The 20,293-nt window shown below is 43.2% G+C and overlaps 1 protein-coding gene across 1 annotated transcript in view; it reads left to right on the forward strand.

Moving 5' to 3' along the window:
* Positions 1 to 20,293, forward strand: part of LOC144592240 (A disintegrin and metalloproteinase with thrombospondin motifs 3-like) — a 224,462-nt gene that overhangs the window by 126,166 nt on the left and 78,003 nt on the right. Inside the window, 1 exon segment of the mRNA XM_078396772.1 lies at positions 1,840 to 2,033. Within this exon segment, the coding sequence (XP_078252898.1) occupies positions 1,840 to 2,033 (194 nt within the window).

A 20,293-nucleotide genomic window follows, 5' to 3' on the forward strand; every position in this document is an offset into this window, starting at 1 on the left:
GATGGGGTTCTAGAGGACCGGAGGGTAGCAAATGTTGTTCATTTGGTTAAGAAGGGAGGAAGCGATAATCCAGGAAATTGGATTTGGAACTGGCATACTGAAAGAAGGCAGGGGATTGTGGTGGAAGGGTGTTAATCTGGCTGATGGTCTGTGACCAGTGGTGTTCTCTCTGTTGATTGTGATATATGTAAAGTTAGGGGACTGGAGTTGCAGCTGGACAACCTCAGGCTTATCCGGGGAATGAGGAAGTCATTGATAGGAGCGATTGAGAAATAGTCACACTTAAGATGCAGACAGAGAATAGATGGGTGAGCATTGGGAACGGTAGTAGGCAGAGAGTTCAGGAATCCTCTGTGGCTAATCCCCAGCAAAACTGGAATACCCTTTTGGATACTGTTCTGGAGAGAGTAGCAGCAGGCAGGTCTGTGGCACCTGACGTGGCTCTGAGGCACAACAGGTAGGGTGAAGTCAGGCAGAAGAGTCTGTGGCAGCAGAAGGGGGGGGGGGGGGGGGAGTCAGAGCAGCAGGTCAGTAAATGGAAGGGCTTATGAGATAGTGGAGAATATGATAAGTAAGTCTCAAAGTAATCAGAGGCAGGGAGAGGTTCATGAAAATGGGGATAATGAAGGGTTGAAGTGTGTTTACTTCAATGCAAGGTGTGGGTAAAGCTGATGAATTTAGAGCTTGGATCAGTGCTAGGAATTATGATGAGGTGGCCGTTACAGAAACTTGGTTGAGAGAGAGACATGACTGACAGCTCAAAAACTGGATTTCAGTTTTTCCAATGAGATGGAGATGGGAGTAAAAGTGGTGGTGGAGTTGCTTTACTAATCAGGGAGAATGTCACAGTGGTACTCAGAGAAAACATACAGTAGAGTATGTCTACTGACGCATTATGGGTTGAGCTAAAAAATAGAACATGAGCAATTTCTCTAATGGGATATTATAGGCCACACAATAACCAACGGGAGATAGAGGATTAGATATGTGAACAGATTACGGAAGGATGCAAGAACCACAGGGTTGTTCTAGTGGGTGACTTTAACTTCCCCAATACAGACTGGGACTAACTCAGGACAGGAGGATTAGACGGGACAGAAATTGTTTAGTGTGGCCAAGAAGATTATTGGAACATATTTGAAAATGAGCCTGGCCAGGTGACTGGTGTTGTGGTGAAAGAAGAATGAAGGTTCCCATCAGCCCATGGTTCACACTAAAGGTAGATAGGACAGGTTTAGAGGGAAAAGGGCCAAATGCAGGCATTTGGGACTAGTGTTTGTGGGACATGTTGGTCGGTGTGGGCAGGTTGGGCTGATGGGTCTGTTTCCATGCTGTATGACTCTGTGACTCTATCAGCCCTGATGCATAGGCACAAGGAGCCATGTGAACTATTTTGGGTGTTCTCTGATTCATTCTTTCAATCACTCTATGATTCAAAGGTGGCAGAGATTCAAGATGCTGCACAACTTAACCATGTTCCAATGACCAATTCAGTGGATATTTTTAAGGCAGAGATAGACAAATCTTTGATTAGAACGGGTGTCAAGGGTTACGGGGAGAAGGCAGGAAAATGGGATTAGGCCAAGATCAGCCATGATTGAATGGCAGAATGGACCTGATGGGCCTAATGGCTGAATTCTCTGATAACTTGAGAACTTGTGGATTTTGACCACCCTTCTTCAATTCCACAGGCCACCGTCCTTAGCACAGACTTTTTCAAGGTTACTTAATGGAAGTATAATATTTGCTCTCTAGCAAAACATTAGATAAGCAACTTACATGCTGTCAGAATCCACTCAGATTCAGTTTGTGCTAAACACTGATTGTGTTTGTTGACAGGATCTGACTTTGCTGGTGACCTAGACCGTGTGTATGACAAGGTTGGAAAACGATTGGATGAAACCTTGAGGCAACGGAGACATGCAAAAGATGATGACTACAACATTGAGGTGCTCTTGGGAGTGGATGACTCTGTAGTGCGGTTCCATGGGAAAGAACATGTCCAGAACTACCTGTTGACCCTAATGAATATAGTAGGTATCTGTACTGTGGTGTCATGTTTGAATTAATGTAAAAAATTATGGACATATATTTGCTATTGCAAGTTGCATGATACTTCTGGTTATTTTGCAATTGTTTTGTCATTTTCTAAGATGCTATATAGTATTTGACTTATCAAAAATCTTATACAGATCTACTACAATTCGTAAGGCTTCTTTATACTAATATAAAATAATGCCATTATCAGATCCCCCATCTGTTTCATGTCATAAAGTCAGTCACACAATGTGGAAACAGGCCTTTCGGCCAAGTTCATACATATTGAACAAAATGTCTATCCAGGCTAGTTCCATTTGCCTATGTTTGGCCCATATCCCTTGAAACCTTTTCTATCCATATATCTGTCCAAACGGCTTTTAATGTCTGTAATTGCACCTGCCTCCACAGCTTCCTCAGGAAGCTGGCTTCAAATATTTACCGCCCTTGGTGTGAAAATGTTGCCCTTTGGACCCTTCTAAATCTTTCCCCTCTCAGCTAAAATCTATGCCCTGTAGTTTTCAACTCCCCTAACCTGGGGGGAAAACAAACCATCCATCTTATCTAGGCCCCTCATTATTTTACAAACGTATATAAGGTCAACCCTCAACCTGTTACATTCCACAGAAAGGGTTCCAGCCTATCTAACCTCGCCTTATAACTCAAGCCCCGCAGTCCAAGTGTATTGTCATGAATATTTACTGCAGTTTACTGACGATGTGAATTACACACCATAATACAAGTGTGATCTCACCAGTGTCTTGTAAACTGCAACATAACATCTTAACTCTTGTACTTACTGTCCTGACCAATGAAGGCAAATGTGCCAAATGCCACCTCCATGATGCTGTCTCTCTGTGTTCCCATTTCCAGGGAACTATGTCATAGAACTATACAGCACAGAAACAGGCACCTTGTCCACGCTAACCAAGTTGGTAGGGACAGCTATAACTGACGTGTACATCAGGTATAGCCACCTCTACCAGATGTACATGTCCTCCATTTTCCTGGCCAGTGCTTCAATATCCCTCATCAACCAGGGTTTCCTAATCCTGTCAACCTTGTCCTACACTCGAACAAGAACATGCTGTCCCCGAACTCTCTCTATGTTGCTTTTAAAATCCTCTCATTTGCCAGATGTCCCTTTACTTGCAAACAGCCACTCCCAATCAACCCTAACAAGTTCCTGTCCATGCCCTCAAAGTTTCTCTTCCCCCCACTTTAGAAATTTGTTGTGGACCAGGCCTGGAGGTACTGATCAGGCTGGAGGTACTGATCTGGTTGGAGGTACTGATCTGGCTGGAGGTACTGATCAGGCTGGAGGTACTGATCTGGCTGGTGGTACTGATCTGGGTGGTACTGATCTCATCTGGCTGGAGGTACTGATCAGGCTGGAGGTACTGATCAGGCTGGAGGTACTGATCTGGGTGGTGCTGATCTGGCTGGTGGTACTGATCTGGCTGGTGGTACTGATCTGGCTGGTGGTACTGATCTGGCTGTTAGTACTGATCTGGCTGTTGGTACTGATCTGGCTGGTGGTACTGATCTGGCTGTTGGCACTGCTGCTGCTGCCCTCTGCAAGGCCACCTGCCCCAATGGAATCCAAAATGAGATACCTGTTCATGAAGGGTATCTTGCACTCTCTGTACCCCCTCTACTTTCCCTGGTGTCACCAGACTACCATCGGCCTGTACCTTTGGCACGTTAACCTCGCTAAATCTCCCATCTATAATGCTCTCAGCAACACGGGTGCACCTGAATGAGTCGAGCCGCAGCTCTATCTGCTCAGACAGTCGGTCAGGAACTGCTGCTGGACACATTTCCCACGGGTGCAGTCATCAGCGACACTGGCAGTTTCCTTCATCTCCCAAATCCTACAAAAGGAGCAAAGGCTGCCCTAACTTCCATTTCTAAACCGTCAAGGAAAGTAAAACATGTGTTATCTTAACCACTGTGCAGCCTCTTCAGCAAAGCGTCTCAAAACAAAGTCTCAGCATTTACAACTCACTGCACTTCAGCCTGAACATAATCTCTTTCTCAATGGCCACTTCAAAATAGCCACTTGGCTAAAGCTCAGCATCTTTTAAATGCTCTCTCCAGGTTCCCTCATTATGATTGTTGGGACCAGAAGTCAATTCGGTCGTAAATTGCTCAGCACTTTTTACATAGTCTTTCAGGGGCCCACTCACAATGCCTTTGTTCCCCCGCTGCCTCCTTAGTTTGCCAGTCACCCATGATATTACTAAATATGACTCCACAAACTTGCATTAGGTATTAGCTGGTTCAGTGGACACAATCTTTTTTCTCAATCTTTTCTAAAATTGTCGGGATTTACAACAATGAAAGACTATTCATCCATTTTTTCTTTAGCTTTTCCCTAAATTGACACAAACACACCTCCACAGCTCCATGCTCTCCTTCCAATTATATTCCTTTCTCTGCTTCAAATGTTTTTGGAGGTTCCATTAATAGTTGTAATTATCCATGACTTAGCTGCACGTAGCAAACCATATTGGTTTGGTAACTGTGTAGAGATTTCTTGTAATCTCAAAGGATGAGAATTTTAAATTGAAAACACCCCTGTGATGGACTCCACACCTAGATCAAGTATTTTTTCCCAATTCATCCCACTGAAATTCTATGAAATTAAATCTTCTCTAAATCTTGCTTTCGCCAAGAACAATAGTTTTCATTAATTTGCCTGCAACTTAGCAGAATTTTGAAGGTACTTCAGAAGAGCATTAAAGACAAAGTTTTACTGAGTCACATAGAATCAGTCCCAATGGCCCAATTCATACATTCTGATATGCTTTTGCATTTGTCTGCATAAGGCTCATATCCCTCTACGCCTCTCCTATTCAAATACCAGTGTAAATGCCTTTTAAACTTTGTAACTGTATTTGCCTCCACTACCTCCTCCGGCAGTTCATTCCTTATAAATCTTGCCAGTATTTAATTTTCCAAAAAGGATTACCTCACACATGTCTGGATTAAATTGCATCAACCACTGCTCCCCCAATTCCCCCCCCCCCCCCCCCCCCAATTTTCTAGCTGGTCAATGCCTTTCTGTATACTTAAATAACCTTCACTATCTACCACTCCACCAATTTACTTGTCAACTTCAAACGTCCCAATCAGACAACCTTCTTTCCCACCCAGGTCCTTTCTGATATGACAAACTACAAATGCCCCAGCACCGATCACCGTGATACATCACTGACCGCAGAATTCCAGTCAGAAAATCTACCCTCCCCCACTAACCTCTTAGCCTTTTAACTCCATGTGCTGCCTTCATCTATTGTATTGGATTTATGAGATAGGATTTGCCGTGCACAAACCATGCTGACTTTCCCAAATCAGTATCTATCTTTCCAGAGAACATTAATTTTATCCTTAGGACCTTTTCCATTAATTTTTCCACCGCTGATGTAAGGCTCTCTTATAATTTCCTTTTCTCCACTGCCCTTTTCGAACAAGGGGACAATATTAGCTCTCTGAGTCCAACAAAGATGCAAAACCTTCTGTTGGAGTTCCAGCAGTCTCTTCCTTGCTTCCCTCAGCAATCTGACATAGAATATGTCAGGCCCTGGCGATATATCAGCTTTAAGGTTTGCTAACATCTCTGACATTTCCCTGTTGGTCCCTGAGGGATTGCTCTTTCCCTAGCCAACCCTTCTGATATAAAAGGTTTCGGGATTCTCCTTAATCCTCTTTCTGAAGCCATTTTGTGTCCCCTTTTTGTCCTTCAAACTTTCTTCTTGCATCCTCTATACTTTATAATCTTCAAACCTCATTTGATACCAATTTCCTATATCTGACATACCGTTCTGTCTTTTATCTTTTGTTAACCAATATCTCAACATCTTTACTTTATACCTTAAAAGGGTTATGTTGACTCTGAACTCTTACTGTCTCACCTTTAACCCCCCTCCCTCTTATCTGTTGTTGTTTTTGCGTCTTGTAGCTGCTCCCAACTGACATTTTTCCGATCCTACATTAAAATCAGCCTTCCCCCAAATGAAGAGTCGAACTCTAGGACCAACCTTTACCTTACCCATGACTCCTTTGATGCTTACCAAATTATGGCCACTTTTATGAGAGAGTTCCTCCATTAACTCAATTCTCCTCATTCCCTAAAACAATATTAAGTTCAGCCCTTTTCCGAGCAGAACACAACATTCTGCTTAAAAAAAACCCTCGTGGATGCACCTTATGAATTCTACCCCATCTAAGCCCCTTATACGAAGACAATCCGAATGAATGAATGATACTTTATTGTCACATGTGACGAGTCACAGTGATATTCTTTGTTTTGCATACCCAGGTATACAAAGAGTCGCCACATAAAGGGCGCCAACAGAGTCGCAAAGTATTCCGCGCCAGGTCTTCCTTTGTTATCCCCTCCCCCCATCATGGCGGTTCCTCCACGCCGGGTCCTCCATTGTTCTCCCCTCCCCGCAGCACTGTTGTGGGGTCTCTTTTGTGTACGTTGTATGCAAAAACAAAGAATTTCACTGTACCTAGTCCGGTACAAGTGACAATAAAATAGCATCATCATCATCATCCATGTACCTGCCCAAGTGCCTTTTAAATGCTGGTATGATACCTGCCTCAACTACCTCCTCTGGCAGCTTGTTCCACACACCCATTAGCTCATTCCATCCATACATCCATCACCCTTTATGACAAAGTTGCCCCTCAAATTCCTAGTACATCTTTCCCATCTCACCTTATACCAATGCCCTCTGTTTCTTGATTCCCCTACTTTAGGTAAAAGACTCAGTGCATTCACCCTGATTATTCCCCTCATAATTTTATACTCCTCTGTAAGATCACCACTCAACCTCCTGCGCTCCAAGGAATAAAGTCTTAACTTGCCCAACCTTTCCCTGCAGCTCAGGTCCTCGGGTCTTGGCAATATCCTCGTGAAGCTACAGTTTTGACAGATAGACTCAAGATGACGCCACTCAACAGTAATGATGGCGTCCAGAGATTAGGAATTGTAACAGCCAAATGCTAGAGCAGTGATTGCCTCAGGCGGTGGCTTAAGCAACAAGTTGTGAATCAGGGCTGGTGAGAGTGAGCATTGATCCCAGGACGATAGCAGCATTCTGCCATGAGTTATAGATGTGCTCGAGCTATGAGGTCAGGTAAAACAACATAACAGCTGTGGTATTGGTGACTATGGCAAAGAATACAAAGTTAGGAATGACAGCAGGGGAAATAGTAAAATAGTAGAAGGCATGAAAGGCCAGGAATTATCTGATGGGAAATGGCATGGAGAAATTTGGGAAAATAGAGAAATTAGTTCTTCAGGGGGAGTTCCTGCAGTTGATGCTTTCAAGAGAAAGTTAGATAGAGCTCTTAATGATAGCAGAGTCAGGGGGTATGGGGAGAGGGCAGGAACGGGTACTGATTGTGGTTGATCAGCCACGATCACATTGAATGGTGGTGCTGGCTCAAAGGGTCGAATGGCCTACTCCTGCACCTATTGTCTATTGTCTATTGAGATTTTGTTCCTGAGATTCAACGCGATTTTGTGCAGGAGGCCACAGTCAGATAAACATAGAAACATAGAAAATAGGTGCAGGAGTAGGCCATTCGGCCCTTCGAGCCTGCACCGCCATTCAATATGATCATGGCTGATCATCCAGCTCAGTAGCCTGTACCTGCCTTCTCTCCATACCCCCTGATCCCTTTAGCAAAAAGGGCCACATCTAACTCCCTCTTAAATATAGCCTCAATGACTGGTGCACCATGACACCCAGGGCACATTGCATCTCCCCTTCTCCCAATCGGTCACCATTCAGGTAATACTCTGCTTTCCTGTTCTTGCCGCCAAAGTGGATAACCTCACATTTATCCACATTATATTGCATCTGCCATGCATTTGCCCACTCGCCTAATCTATCCAAGTCACTCTGCAGCCTCCTAGCATCCTCCTCGCAGCTAACACTGCCACCCAGCTTCGTGTCATCCGCAAACTTAGAGATGTTGCATTCAATTCCCTCGTCCAAATCATTAATATACACTGCAAATAACTGGGGTCCCAGCACTGAGCCTTGCGGTACCCCACTAGTCACTGCCTGCCATTCCGAAAAGGACCCGTTTATTCCTACTCTTTGCTTCCTGTCCGCCAACCAATTTTTCTATCCACCTCAACACTGAACCCTCAATACCGTGTGCTTTAAGTTTGTACACCAATCTCCTATGTGGGACCTTGTCGAAGGCCTTCTGAAAGTCCAGATATAACACATCGAATGGTTCTCCCTTATCCACTCTGCTAGTTACATCCTCGAAAAATTCTATGAGATTCGTCAGACATGATTTGCCTTTGGTAAATCCATGCTGACTTTGTCTGATGATTTCACCACTTTCCAAATGTGATGCTATCACATCTTTAATAACTGACTCTAGCATTTTCCCCACTACTAATGTTAGGCTAACTGGTCTATAATTCCCCGTTTTCTCTCTCCCTCCCTTTTTAAAAAGTGGGGTTACATTAGCTACCCTCCAGTCCTCAGGAACTACTCCAGAATCTAAAGAGTTTTGAAAAATTATCACTAATGCATCCACTATTTCTGAGGCTACTTCCTTAAGCACTCTGGGATGCAGCCTATCTGGCCCTGGGGATTTATCTGCCTTTAATCCATTTAATTTACCTAACACCACTTCCCGACTAACCTGGATTTCCCTCAGTTCCTCCATCTCATTAGACCCCCGGTCCCCCGCTATTTCCGGCAGACGGTTTATGTCTTCCTTAGTGAAGACAGAACCAAAGTATTTGTTCAATTGGTCTGCCATCTCCTTGTTCCCTATGATCAATTCACCTGTTTCCGACTGCAAGGGACCTACATTTGTCTTAACTAATCTTTTACTCTTGACATATCTATAAAAGCTTTTGCAGTCAGTTTTTATGTTCCTTGCCAGTTTTCCCTCATAATCTATTTTCCCTTTCCTAATTAAGCCCTTTGTCCTTCTCTGCTGGACTCTGAATTTCTCCCAGTCCTCTGGTATGCTACTTTTTCTGGCTAATCTGTATGCTTCATCTTTTGTTTTAATACTATCCTTGATTTCCCTTGTCTTTCCTGGTTTGTTCTTTTGCCAAACTGGGATGAACACTTGTTGTAGTTCATCCATGCGACCTTTAAATGCCTTCCATTGCATGTCCACCGTCAACCCTTTCAGCATCAATCGCCAGTCTATCTTGGACAATTCACGCCTCATACCCTCAAAGTTACCTTTCTTTAAGTTCAGAACACTTGTTTCTGTATCGACTTTGTCATTCTCCATCCTAATGAAGAACTCTACCATATTATGATCACTCTTGCCCAAGGGGCCTCGCACAACAAGACTGCTAACTAACCCTTCCTCATTACTCAATACCCAGTCTAGAATGGCCTGTTCTCTCGTTGGTTCCTCGACATGTTGGTTTAGAAAACCATCTCTCAAACATTCCAAGAAATCCTCTTCCTCAGCACCCCTGCCAGTTTGGTTCACCCAATCTATATGGAGATTGAAGTCACCCATTATAACTGCTGCACCTTTAGTGCACGCATTTCTAATTTCCTGCTTGATGCTATCCCCAACCTCACTACTGCTGTTAGGTGGCCTGTACACAACTCCCACTAGCATTTTCTGCCCCTTAGTGTTTTGTAGCTCTACCCATATCGATTCCACTTCCTCCAAGCTAATGTCCTTCCTTTCCACTGCTTTAGTCTCCTCTCTAACCAGTAACGCTACCCCACCTCCTTTTCCTTTCTGTCTGTCCCGCCTGAATATAGAATATCCCTGGATGTTGAGCTCCCAGCCTTGGTCACCCTGGAGCCATGTCTCCGTAATCCCAACTATATCATAATCATTAATAACTATCTCCACATTTAATTTATCCACCTTATTACGTATACTCCTTGCATTGAGACACAAAGCCTTCAGGCTTGTTTTTACAACTCTCTTACCCCTTACACAATTATGTTGAAAAGTGGCCCTTTTTGATTTTTGCCCTGGATCTGTCTGCCTGCCACTTTTACTTTTCACCTTGCTACCTGTTGCTTCTACCCTCATTTTACACCCCTCTGTCTCTCTGTCTCTCTGCTCCTGCTCCCATCCCCCTGCCACATTAGTTTAAATCCTCCCTGACAGCACTAGCAAACACTCCCCCTAGGACATTGGTCAGAGTGGAAGTGGGATGAGGAATTAAAGTAGCAGGAAAATGGAAACTCAGGGCCAGTCTTAAGGACTTAATGCTCTGCAAAACGGTCACCTAACATATGTTTAGTTCTCCAATGTAGATGAGACCACATTGTGAACAGCAAATGTGGTATATTAGATTGTAAGAAATGCAACTGAATTGCTGTTTCATCTGGAAAGACTATTTGAGTGGTTGAGAGGAAAGATTAAAAGCAAGGAACAGATTAACATGAAGAGGGATACAAAAGTCATGAGAAGCAGCAGTGATGGTGGTTTTGGTGCATTAGATGAACAGATGTTATATAAAATAGATGTTTGGTACGTGTGCAATTAATCAGTTTCATTCAGCTGCATAAATCTCCAGGACAGCTGCAATTAATTGGAAGGCTTTGATTTCCCAAATACAACCACCTTACAGACAATGCAGCCCAAGAAACATTGGACAAAGATGGAATGTCTCAGCAAATCAGATTTTGGGATCCTTCTGATGACAGAAATGATCTTAGAAATATCAGCTCTTCAACACTGAAAACAATTTGTGCAGGTCATACTTTAGGAAAGACTTGAATATTCCATGCTGAGTCCGTGATATTCTTAGAGGCCCTGCCCAGAGACTGGTTTTCCATAGAAGAAATGTTGTTGGCTCCAGCCTTTCATTTACTCAATGAACTTAATGTCTGGTTATGTAGTGTACTGTTTACATTAGAGGAACGAGCTGGAAGGACCCAGATTCACCATCTCAATGTCTAATGGCAAGTGTGTAAGAAGGAACTGCAGATGCTGGTTTAAACCGAATATTGACACAAAAAGCCGGAGTAATTCAGTGGGACAGGCAGCATCTCTGGAGGGAAGGAATGGGTGAGGTTTCGGGTCGAGACCCTTCAGCAGACTCTGGGTGACGTTTCGGGTCGAGACCCTTCTTCAGTACCTGTTAAAGGGAGCTCCATGCTGTGCCCTTATCCTTCAGTTCAAGAAAGGACAGGTTTAATTTTTGAAAAAAAAAATCGAAGGCACATTAACACATTGTTAGAAAAGGGGATAAATTAGTAGGGACTGAGAAATAGATGAATATTGAGAAGGCATAGAGAGTTGGTAATGCATTGACAAGAAATTGGAAGATACATTGAAAGATGGAGATCAAAAAAAGAACAGCTTTTTCACTTGAGACCCACCGTTGTTTACACATATTCGAAAGGTGAAGTCAGGGTGGAATCTAAGCACACCTTTGCAGTTTGTAGAATATCTCATCCTCTAAAACTTCCCTCTGGTTGTATCAGCACTTGTGTTCATGTATACACATGCAAAATAGCGAGTATGAATGCCTTTGTCATCATTTTGGCCGAAACATATTTGGGGCTAAATACTGGATATGTTGGAATCTCAAACTCCTCCAGCTTTTTAGTCTTGGACAAGAAGAATTGCTGCCAAAGGAAAGCACCATGGTTATCCAAATGTAATGGAAGCAACAAGGAATTTCCCCTTACTGTCAGCAAGCAAGACACGTGTAAGGATCTATTTAATTGCTGATTTGAGAATGTATGTTCTGTATGTCCTTAGTTTCTTGTGAGAATTGGAATGTTGTAACCTGGATGAAAAGCTCATTGTGTGGAATAAGTTGGAAGACCAACCGTGCAAATTGATGACATTTCAATCTGTGACTGGTTCTACTATTTTTGGTAGCCAGTCACAAAACCAGACATGTTAATTAAATACAGCTGCTTACATTAGTACCACTTACAGGAGCTTTGGTATTTCCTTTTAGGTGGAATGTTTTCAATTAAATGTCTTAGATCTGACCTCGTTAAAAGTAGTTACAATCCGTATGTTTTGGGGTTTTTTCTTTCAAGATTTTCCTTTCCAAAATAATTTTAGGCCATGCATAGACTAATTGCCTTCTTCTATGGCTTTGCTGTCCCACCTTAATTCAAAAATCCCAACTCAATTCAATACTTTAACACGGGCATATCATGTAACATAGAAAAATGGTGCTTAAACCCCCCCCCCCCAAAAAAAACACCTCATTGTATGTTTGGCTATGCTTTTTCTCATTCATTTAAATAACCTTGACTAGACTGCATCTATTTTGACCATTTTAATGATGTGCAGAGAATAAATAAACTTGCTCTTGAGCTGTGCAGTTGGTTTGAGGTCAATTAAGTTCTTGCAGTGATCAAATTGAATCTTCGTGGTTCTGATGAGCATCCAGAAATTTTTTAATTGGTATATTTTTCAGTATGGATCCAAATACCAGGTGACAGTTTAGAAGAGATTACAATCAAGGCAGGTAATTAGTGCAATTCTAATTATTTGAATTTAAGTACGATGATGTATTATTACATTGGAGAAGATTAAACTTTTTAGTCAATAATGCTTCTGCCCATCAAGGGCATAACCCACTTAGTTCCATTCCCTGCTTTGAGTCCCTGTCCTCACCATATAGCAATGAAGCAGGCCCTTCAGCCCAGGTTGTCCATGCTGACCAAGGTGCCTTCCTGAGCTTGTCCCATTTGGTCATATGGGATAGGAGTAGAATTAGGCCATTCGGCCCATCAAGTTTACTCCACCATTCAATCATGACTGATCTATCTCTCCCTCCTAACCCTATTCTCTTGCCTTCTTCCCATAACCTCTGGCACCTGTACTAATCTATCTATCTCTGCCTTAAAAATATCCACTGACGGCCTCCACAGCCTTCTGTGGCAAAGAATTCCACAGATTCGTCACCTTCTGACTAAAGTAATGTCTCCTCATCTCATAGAAACATAGAAAAAAGGTAGGCCATTCAGCCCTTCGAGCCAGCCAATGATCATCCAGAATCAGTGCCCCATTCCTGATTTCTCACTTTATCCCTTGATTCCGTTAGCCCTAAGAGCTATATCCAACTCTCTCTTGAAAACACCCAGTGAATTGACCTCCACTGCCTTCTGTGGCAGAGTTCCACAGATTCACAACTTTTTGGGTGAAAAGGTCTTTTCTCATCTCAGTCCTAAATGGCCTACCCCTTATTCTTAAACTGTGACCCCTGGTTCTGGACTCCCCCAACACCAGGAACATTTTTCCTGCATCTAACCTGTCCAATCCCTTAAGTATTTTATGCTTCTATAAAATACCCTCTCATCCTTCTAAATTCCAGTGAATATAAGCCCAGTCGATCCATTCTTTAATCATATGTCAGTCCTGCAATCCCGGGAATTAACCTGGTGAAACTACACTGCACTCTCTCAATAGCAAGAATGTCCTTCCTCAAACTAGGAGACCAAAACTGCACACAAAACTCCAGGTGTGGTCTCACCAGGGCCCTGTACAACGGCAGTAGGACCTCCTTGCACCTGTACTCAAATCCTCTTGCTATGAAGGCCAACATGCCATTAGTTTTCTTCACTGCCTGCTGTACTTCCTCAAATAATGTCCTTTAATTCTGAGGCTATGACCTCTAATCCTAGACTCTCCCACTAGTGGAAATATCCTCTCCACATCCACGCTATCCAAGTCTTTCACTATTCTGTATGTTTCAATGAGGTCCCTCCTCATTCTTCTAAACTCCAGCGGGTACAGGCCCAGTGCCAACAAACGCTCTTCATAGGTTAACCTACTCATTTCTGGGATCATTCTTGTTAAACTCCTCTGGACCCTCTCCAGAGGCAGCACATCCTTCATCAGATATGGTGCCCATAATTGCTCACAATATTCCAAATGTGGCCTTACCAGCCTCAATATTACATCCCTGTTTTTGTACACAAGCCCTCTTGCTTTCCATACTACTGATTCGACTTGCAGATTAACTTTTTGGGAATCCTGCTCCAGCACTCCCAAGTCCTTTTGTACCTCCAATTTGCTGCACTATATTCCATTTGCTACTTCTGTCTAGGTCCTTCTGCAGAGTCCCTGCTTTTTCTACACTACCTGCTCCTCCATCTATTTTCGTATTATCTGCAAACTTTACCATAAAACCTTCAATCTCCTCGTCCAAATCATTGATATACAGCGTGAATAGTAGCGGCCCCAGTACCAACCCTTGCGGAACTCCACTAGTCACTGGCAGCCAACCAGAAAAAGCCCCCTTTATTGCCACACTTTGTCTTCTGCCATCCAGCCAACCTGCCCTTTGATACCGTGGGCTCTCACCTCCCTTAGCAGCCTAAGGTGTTGCACCTTATCAAAGGCTTTCCGAAAATCTAAGTAAACAGCATCTACTGACTCTACTTTGGCCTGCTATTTACTTCTTCAAAGAATTCCAGCAAAAATTTGCCTGCATTTGGCCAAATCCCTGTAAATTCTAATACCCCTCCATCCAAGACCCCTGCAATTTATTTCCTTGTTTCCCACTTGACCAAAGCCCAGGGATTTATACCCCTTTATGTGGCTCAGGACTATCAACACCTCCTCTTCAGTAAATTTGCATGGCACATCGGAATTCCATAGTTCCATAAGCTACTTCACAGTAAATACACACAAGAAGTATTCCCATGACTCCACATGTAGAGAACTATATTGATCCTTAAGGGGACCTATTCTCCCCTTAGTTACTCTTTTCTTCTTAATATATGTATAGAATCTTTTCGGATTTGCCTTTTTGCTATTCTGCGAAGGACATCCTGTTTTGCATTTCTGATTTCCTTCTTAAGTATCCTCCTACATCTTTTATTTTTCTCAAGGGAATCCTTGCTTCCGCCTGTCTATACATCACATAGGTTCCTCATTTTTCCCAACCAGAGTCTCAATATTCCTTATCAGCCAGGATTCCCTAATCACGGTAGCTTTGCCTTTCACTCTAACAGTAACATGTTGATCTTGAACTCTCCCTATCTCACTTTTAATAGCTTCCCACTTGCCAGATGTTGATTTGCCTGCGAACAACTTCCACCAATCAACCGTTGCAAGTTCCTGTCCAATGCTTCCAATTTAGGACTTTAACTTGTAGACCTGTCCTATCTTTTTCAAATTCTGTTTTAAAACAAATAGAACTGTGTTCACTGTTGGCAAAGTGCCCCCCTACTGATACTTCAGTCACTTTCTCAGGCTCATTTTCCTGAGGTGGCTGAGTGTTTCCCCCTCCACATATTGTTTGAGAAAACTTTCCTAGACCCTGTTGTCCTGCACTGATTTCTCCTTTCTATATACAGTATATTAATTGCTTTGCAGAAATAACTTCCACTGCACTCTTTCAAGCTGTGTGCTCCAGATGATAATGATGCATCGCATAAAATAATCCTCATCTTGCCTTCTGGTTATTTGGTGAATATCGTAAATCAGTGAGCACTGATTATTGACTTCCCTGCCAGTGAAATCATAAACCACGCATAATTTTGAACACCCCTACTAAATCTTCACTTCATCTTTAGTGAAATGATGAGTTTCAGAGCAGTATTTAGGAATTTGAAAGAATCTTAAATACCTAACTGCGTCTGTGTGATTGACTGACAGACAGAATGTAGTGTAAAAGAATGACATTTGTTTTAATACCAGAGTTAAATATTAAAATATGAAACAATAGAAAAACCTAAGGTTATTGGTATATATTTTCCATTTTGTTGTCTTTATGCAATGTTCTTTAACTCGCTGCAGAAATAATCCTTCAGAACTCAGATTAGTTTAGCCATTTGAGATTTTTCTTTTTTTTTGAAAGTGAATATATTGATGCCATCTGTGGCTGGATGTTGTAGCACTCTTGGCTCCACACGAGAAGGTTGTGGGCGCAAATCCAGCTTGTTAGAAATAAATCCATAATTTAAGTCTTCTACGATTGGCTTGTCATTCAGATGACATCCTGGCATCCCTCTCAGGTGAATTTAAAAAAAACAGCAGAGCAAGCTTCAAAGATAATGGGAGTTCTCTGCAGTGTTGTGGCCAATGTTTGTGTTGAATACACCATGAAAGTGGAATGCTAGAAATGCATGCAAAGGTCACACCACAACATTGCAGGAGAGATGTGATTGCACTGGACAGAATGCAGAGTAGACATTACCTGGGCTGAACATTTTCAGCCATAATGAAAGAAGAATTTTGAGGTTTGAGGAAAGATTTTGAGTTGTACAATTATGTTGGAATTTGCTGAAGTAAATATGAAGAATCTTTGTCCCTGGCATGGGTGTCATAAGCCAGTTGCTATAAATTTGATAGAAGCGTCGCGAATTATGAAGGTAGAGGAAGGAACGTAGAGGGAGGGGGTGAGGCGAAAAAGGTACGAGTGTTCTGGCTACTAAACATTTTAGTTTCCCTTCCCATTCCCATACTGAACTTTCAGTTCTGGGCCTTCTCCGTTGCCAGAGTGAGGTCATACGCAAATTGGAGGAACGGCACCTCATATTCCACTTGGGTAGCTAAACACCCAATGGTGTGATCATTGAATTCTCTAATGTTAGGCAATCTCTAACTATCTCCCTCCACTCCCCTTTCTCTCCCCCTTTCTTCCCACCCCCTCCAGTGTGCCCCTCCTGAACGTGTACCTATTTCACCCTTCCCCCTCCACCTACATTTCTTTCTCTGGCTTCACAATTCGCAACTCTTCAATCCTTTTGTTTGACAGCATCTGTTTTTTCATCTGTGCCCATTGTTCACCCATCTTCTTATTAAAAATCCTCCATGCCTGTGTTCACATATTAGCTGTAATGCCCTGCCCTGCCCTGCCCCTCCTCTTGCAGCTTTCAGCCCCTCCCCCCCCCCCCCCCAACCTCTGCTTCCTCCCCCCACCACAATCAGTCTGAAGAAGGGTCCCGACCCGAAATGTCACGTATCCATTTTCTCCAGAGATGCTGCCTGACCCGCTGAGTTACTCAAGCATTTTGTTTGTATCTTTGGTATAAAGCAGCGTCTGCAATACCTTTTTATTACGTAAAATTCTTACTCCTATCCATTTTCTCCAGGAATGCTGCCTGACCCGCAGAGTTACTCCAGCACTTTGTGTCCTTTGTGTAAACCAGCATCTGTAGTTCCTCATTTCCGCAAAAGATTTAAAGTAATTTGTAAGAATAGAGAGGAGATAAGGACATTTTTTGCACCCCTTGGCCCCAGAACATGCTCTCTAAAAAGATGGTGGGGGCATCAATCTTCACCATGTAGGTCATTTAACCTACTAACCTGTATGTCCTTGGAGTGTGGGAGGAAACCGGAGATCCTGGAGAAATCTCACACAGGTCACGGGAAGAATGTACAAACTCCGTACAGACAAGCACTTGTAGTCAGGATCAAACCCAGATCTCTGTCACTGTACGGCAGCAGCTCTTACCACTGTGCCACCGTGCTGTCCTATTTTGCCATTGATAAAGCAGCGCTATGCCACCCTCTTAAACTACTACAGTGTTTGTGGAGGTGCTGCTTGAATGCTGTTGTTTAGCGGGTTCAAGCATTTAGATCCAGTGGTGATGAAGGACTGGTGATATTTTTCCAAATAAAGATGATTCCCAACTTGCATGGGGACCTACAAGTTCACATGCATCTGCTCCATTGAGATTCTTGGTGGTAGATTTAACAGGTTCTTTACATTAATTTTGTGTTGGTCGGAAGGCAAAGTTTAGTGTATTTTGTACATAGTACACACTGCAGATACTGTGCACAAGTGGCGGAGGGATGAATGTTTAGGGCATTTGTGGGGTGCCTTTCATGTGAGATGTTTTGTCCTGGATGGTTTTGAGCTGCTTGAGAGTAGTGGCAGTGCACTCATCGAGGCAGTGGAAAGTATTACATTGTATGCCTGACTTCCGCCTTGCTCACTGCAAGATACTCTGTGAGCTACTTATGTAACTACATTTTTTGCATGGCTTCCAGTTGACTTTTTGGTCAATGGTGATCCCTAGCATATTTATGCTGGAGGTCTTAGGGATGGTAATGCAATTGGAGTATAAAGGTTGGGAGGCCATGTGGCAGATATATAAGGTGTTGGTGAGGCTGCATTTAGAGTATTGTGTTCAATTCTGGACACCATGTTACAATAAAGATGTTGTTATGTTGGAAAGGGTGCAGAGAAGATTTCCAAGCATGTGCCAGGACTAGAGGGTCTGAGCTATCAGGGGAGGTTGAGCAGGCTGGAACCAATTCCCTCTGGTTTTAAACTCCCCAACCCTGGGGAAAAGACTAAAGCTATTCACCTTATTTTTGGCCCTCATGATGTTATAAATGACTATGCGGTCACTTCTCAACCACCTTTGCTCCAGCTAAAAAGGACCCACACTATCCACCATGACCTTATACTATCTGCGGCACTCTACCTACCTGATCGGTCCTGGCAAAAAAAGGACTGGACATTCATGAATAGGGTATTAGTAACTAAGTGCCACTTGGCAGCACTGTTATTGACAGCTTCCATCATTTCACCGATGATTGAGCTTAGATTGGGTGGTCACAATTTGCATTAGATTAGTACTGCTTTAATTGTGTGGGACACAACGCAGAACCAGGTCCTTCGGCCCAGATTGCCCATGCCAACTAAGATGCCCCATCTACATTAGTCCCACCTGCCAGTGCTTGGCTCATACCATCTAAATATTTCCTATCTTACCTCTCCAAATTAATTTTTTTAAATAGTTTCTGCCTTAACTACCTCATCCGATAGCTCATTCCAATATCCACCACCCTTTGTGTAAAACAAATGCCCATCAGATTCCTATTAAATCTTTCTCCTTTCACCATAAACTTCTGCCTTTTGGTTCTTGTTTCCCTAGTCTGGGTAAAAGACTCTGTGCATCTACCTTATCTATTCCCCTCATGATCGTATAAAGGTAACACAGTGGCACAGCAGTACAGCCGGTGCCTCACAGCGCCAGAATCCCAGGCTCAATCATGATATTGGGTGATATCTACGTGGAGTTTGCACGTTCTCCCTGTGACTGAGTTTCCTTCGGGTGCTCCAGTTTCCTCCTACGTGTGGGTTTTGTAGGTCAATTGACCTCTGTATAATTGCACCTCGTGTGTAGTGGGATAACTAGAACGGGTGATCAATGGTCAGTGTGGACTCAATGGTTTCCATGCTGTAACTCTAATGCTAAAATTAAACAACTCTATGAGATCACCTCACATCCTCCTACGCTCAAAGGAATATGGTCCTAGACCACTTAACTTCTTCCTATTGCTCAGGCCCTCAAATTCTGGCAACATCCTTGTAAATCTCTGCACTCTTTCAAGCTTAACAACATCTTTCCTATTGCAGGGTGACCAAAACGAGCACAGTACTCCAACTGTGGCCTCAGCAGCGCCTTGTGCAGCTGTAGCATAACATTCTAATTTCTATACTCAATACCCTAACTGATCAAGGCCAATGAGCCGAAGGCCTTCTCGATCACCTTATCTACCTTTGATGCTACTTTCAAGGAACAATGCACATGCACACCGAGATCCCTCTGCTCTTCAACACTGTCCAGAGCCCTGCATTGTGGATTCGGTGTTTTAAATCACATAGAAACATAGAAACATAGAAAATAGGTGCAGGAGTAGGCCATTCGGCCCTTCGAGCCTGCACCGCCATTCAATATGATCATGGCTGATCATTCAGCTCAGTAGCCTGTACCTGCCTTCTCTCCATACCCCCTGATCCCTTTAGCAAAAAGGGCCACATCTAACTCCCTCTTAAATATAGCCAATGAACTGGCCTCAACTACCTTCTGTGGCAGAGAATTCCACAGACTCACCACTCTCTGTGTGGAGAAATGTTTTCTCATCTCGGTCCTAAAAGACTTCCCCCTTATCCTTAAGCTGTGACCCCTGGTTCTGGACTCCCCCAACATCGGGAACAATCTTCCCGCATCTAGCCTCTCCAACCCCTTAAGAATTTTATATGTTTCGATAAGATCCCCCCTCAGTCTTCTAAATTCCAGCGAGTACAAGCCCAGTCTATCTAGTCTTTCCTCATATGTAAGTCCCGCCATCCCAGGGATCAATCTGATGAACCTTCTCTGTACTCCCTCTAAGGCAAGAACGTCTTTCCTCAGGTTAGGAGACCAAAACTGCACACAATACTCCAGGTGCGATCTCACCAAGGCCCTGTACAACTGCAGCAGAACCTCCCTGCTCCTAAACTCCAATCCTCTTGCTATGAATGCCAACATACCATTCGCTTTCTTCACTGCCTGCTGCA

Source organism: Rhinoraja longicauda, chromosome 3 (genome assembly GCF_053455715.1).
Source record: "Rhinoraja longicauda isolate Sanriku21f chromosome 3, sRhiLon1.1, whole genome shotgun sequence".
Taxonomy (NCBI): domain Eukaryota; kingdom Metazoa; phylum Chordata; class Chondrichthyes; order Rajiformes; family Arhynchobatidae; genus Rhinoraja; species Rhinoraja longicauda.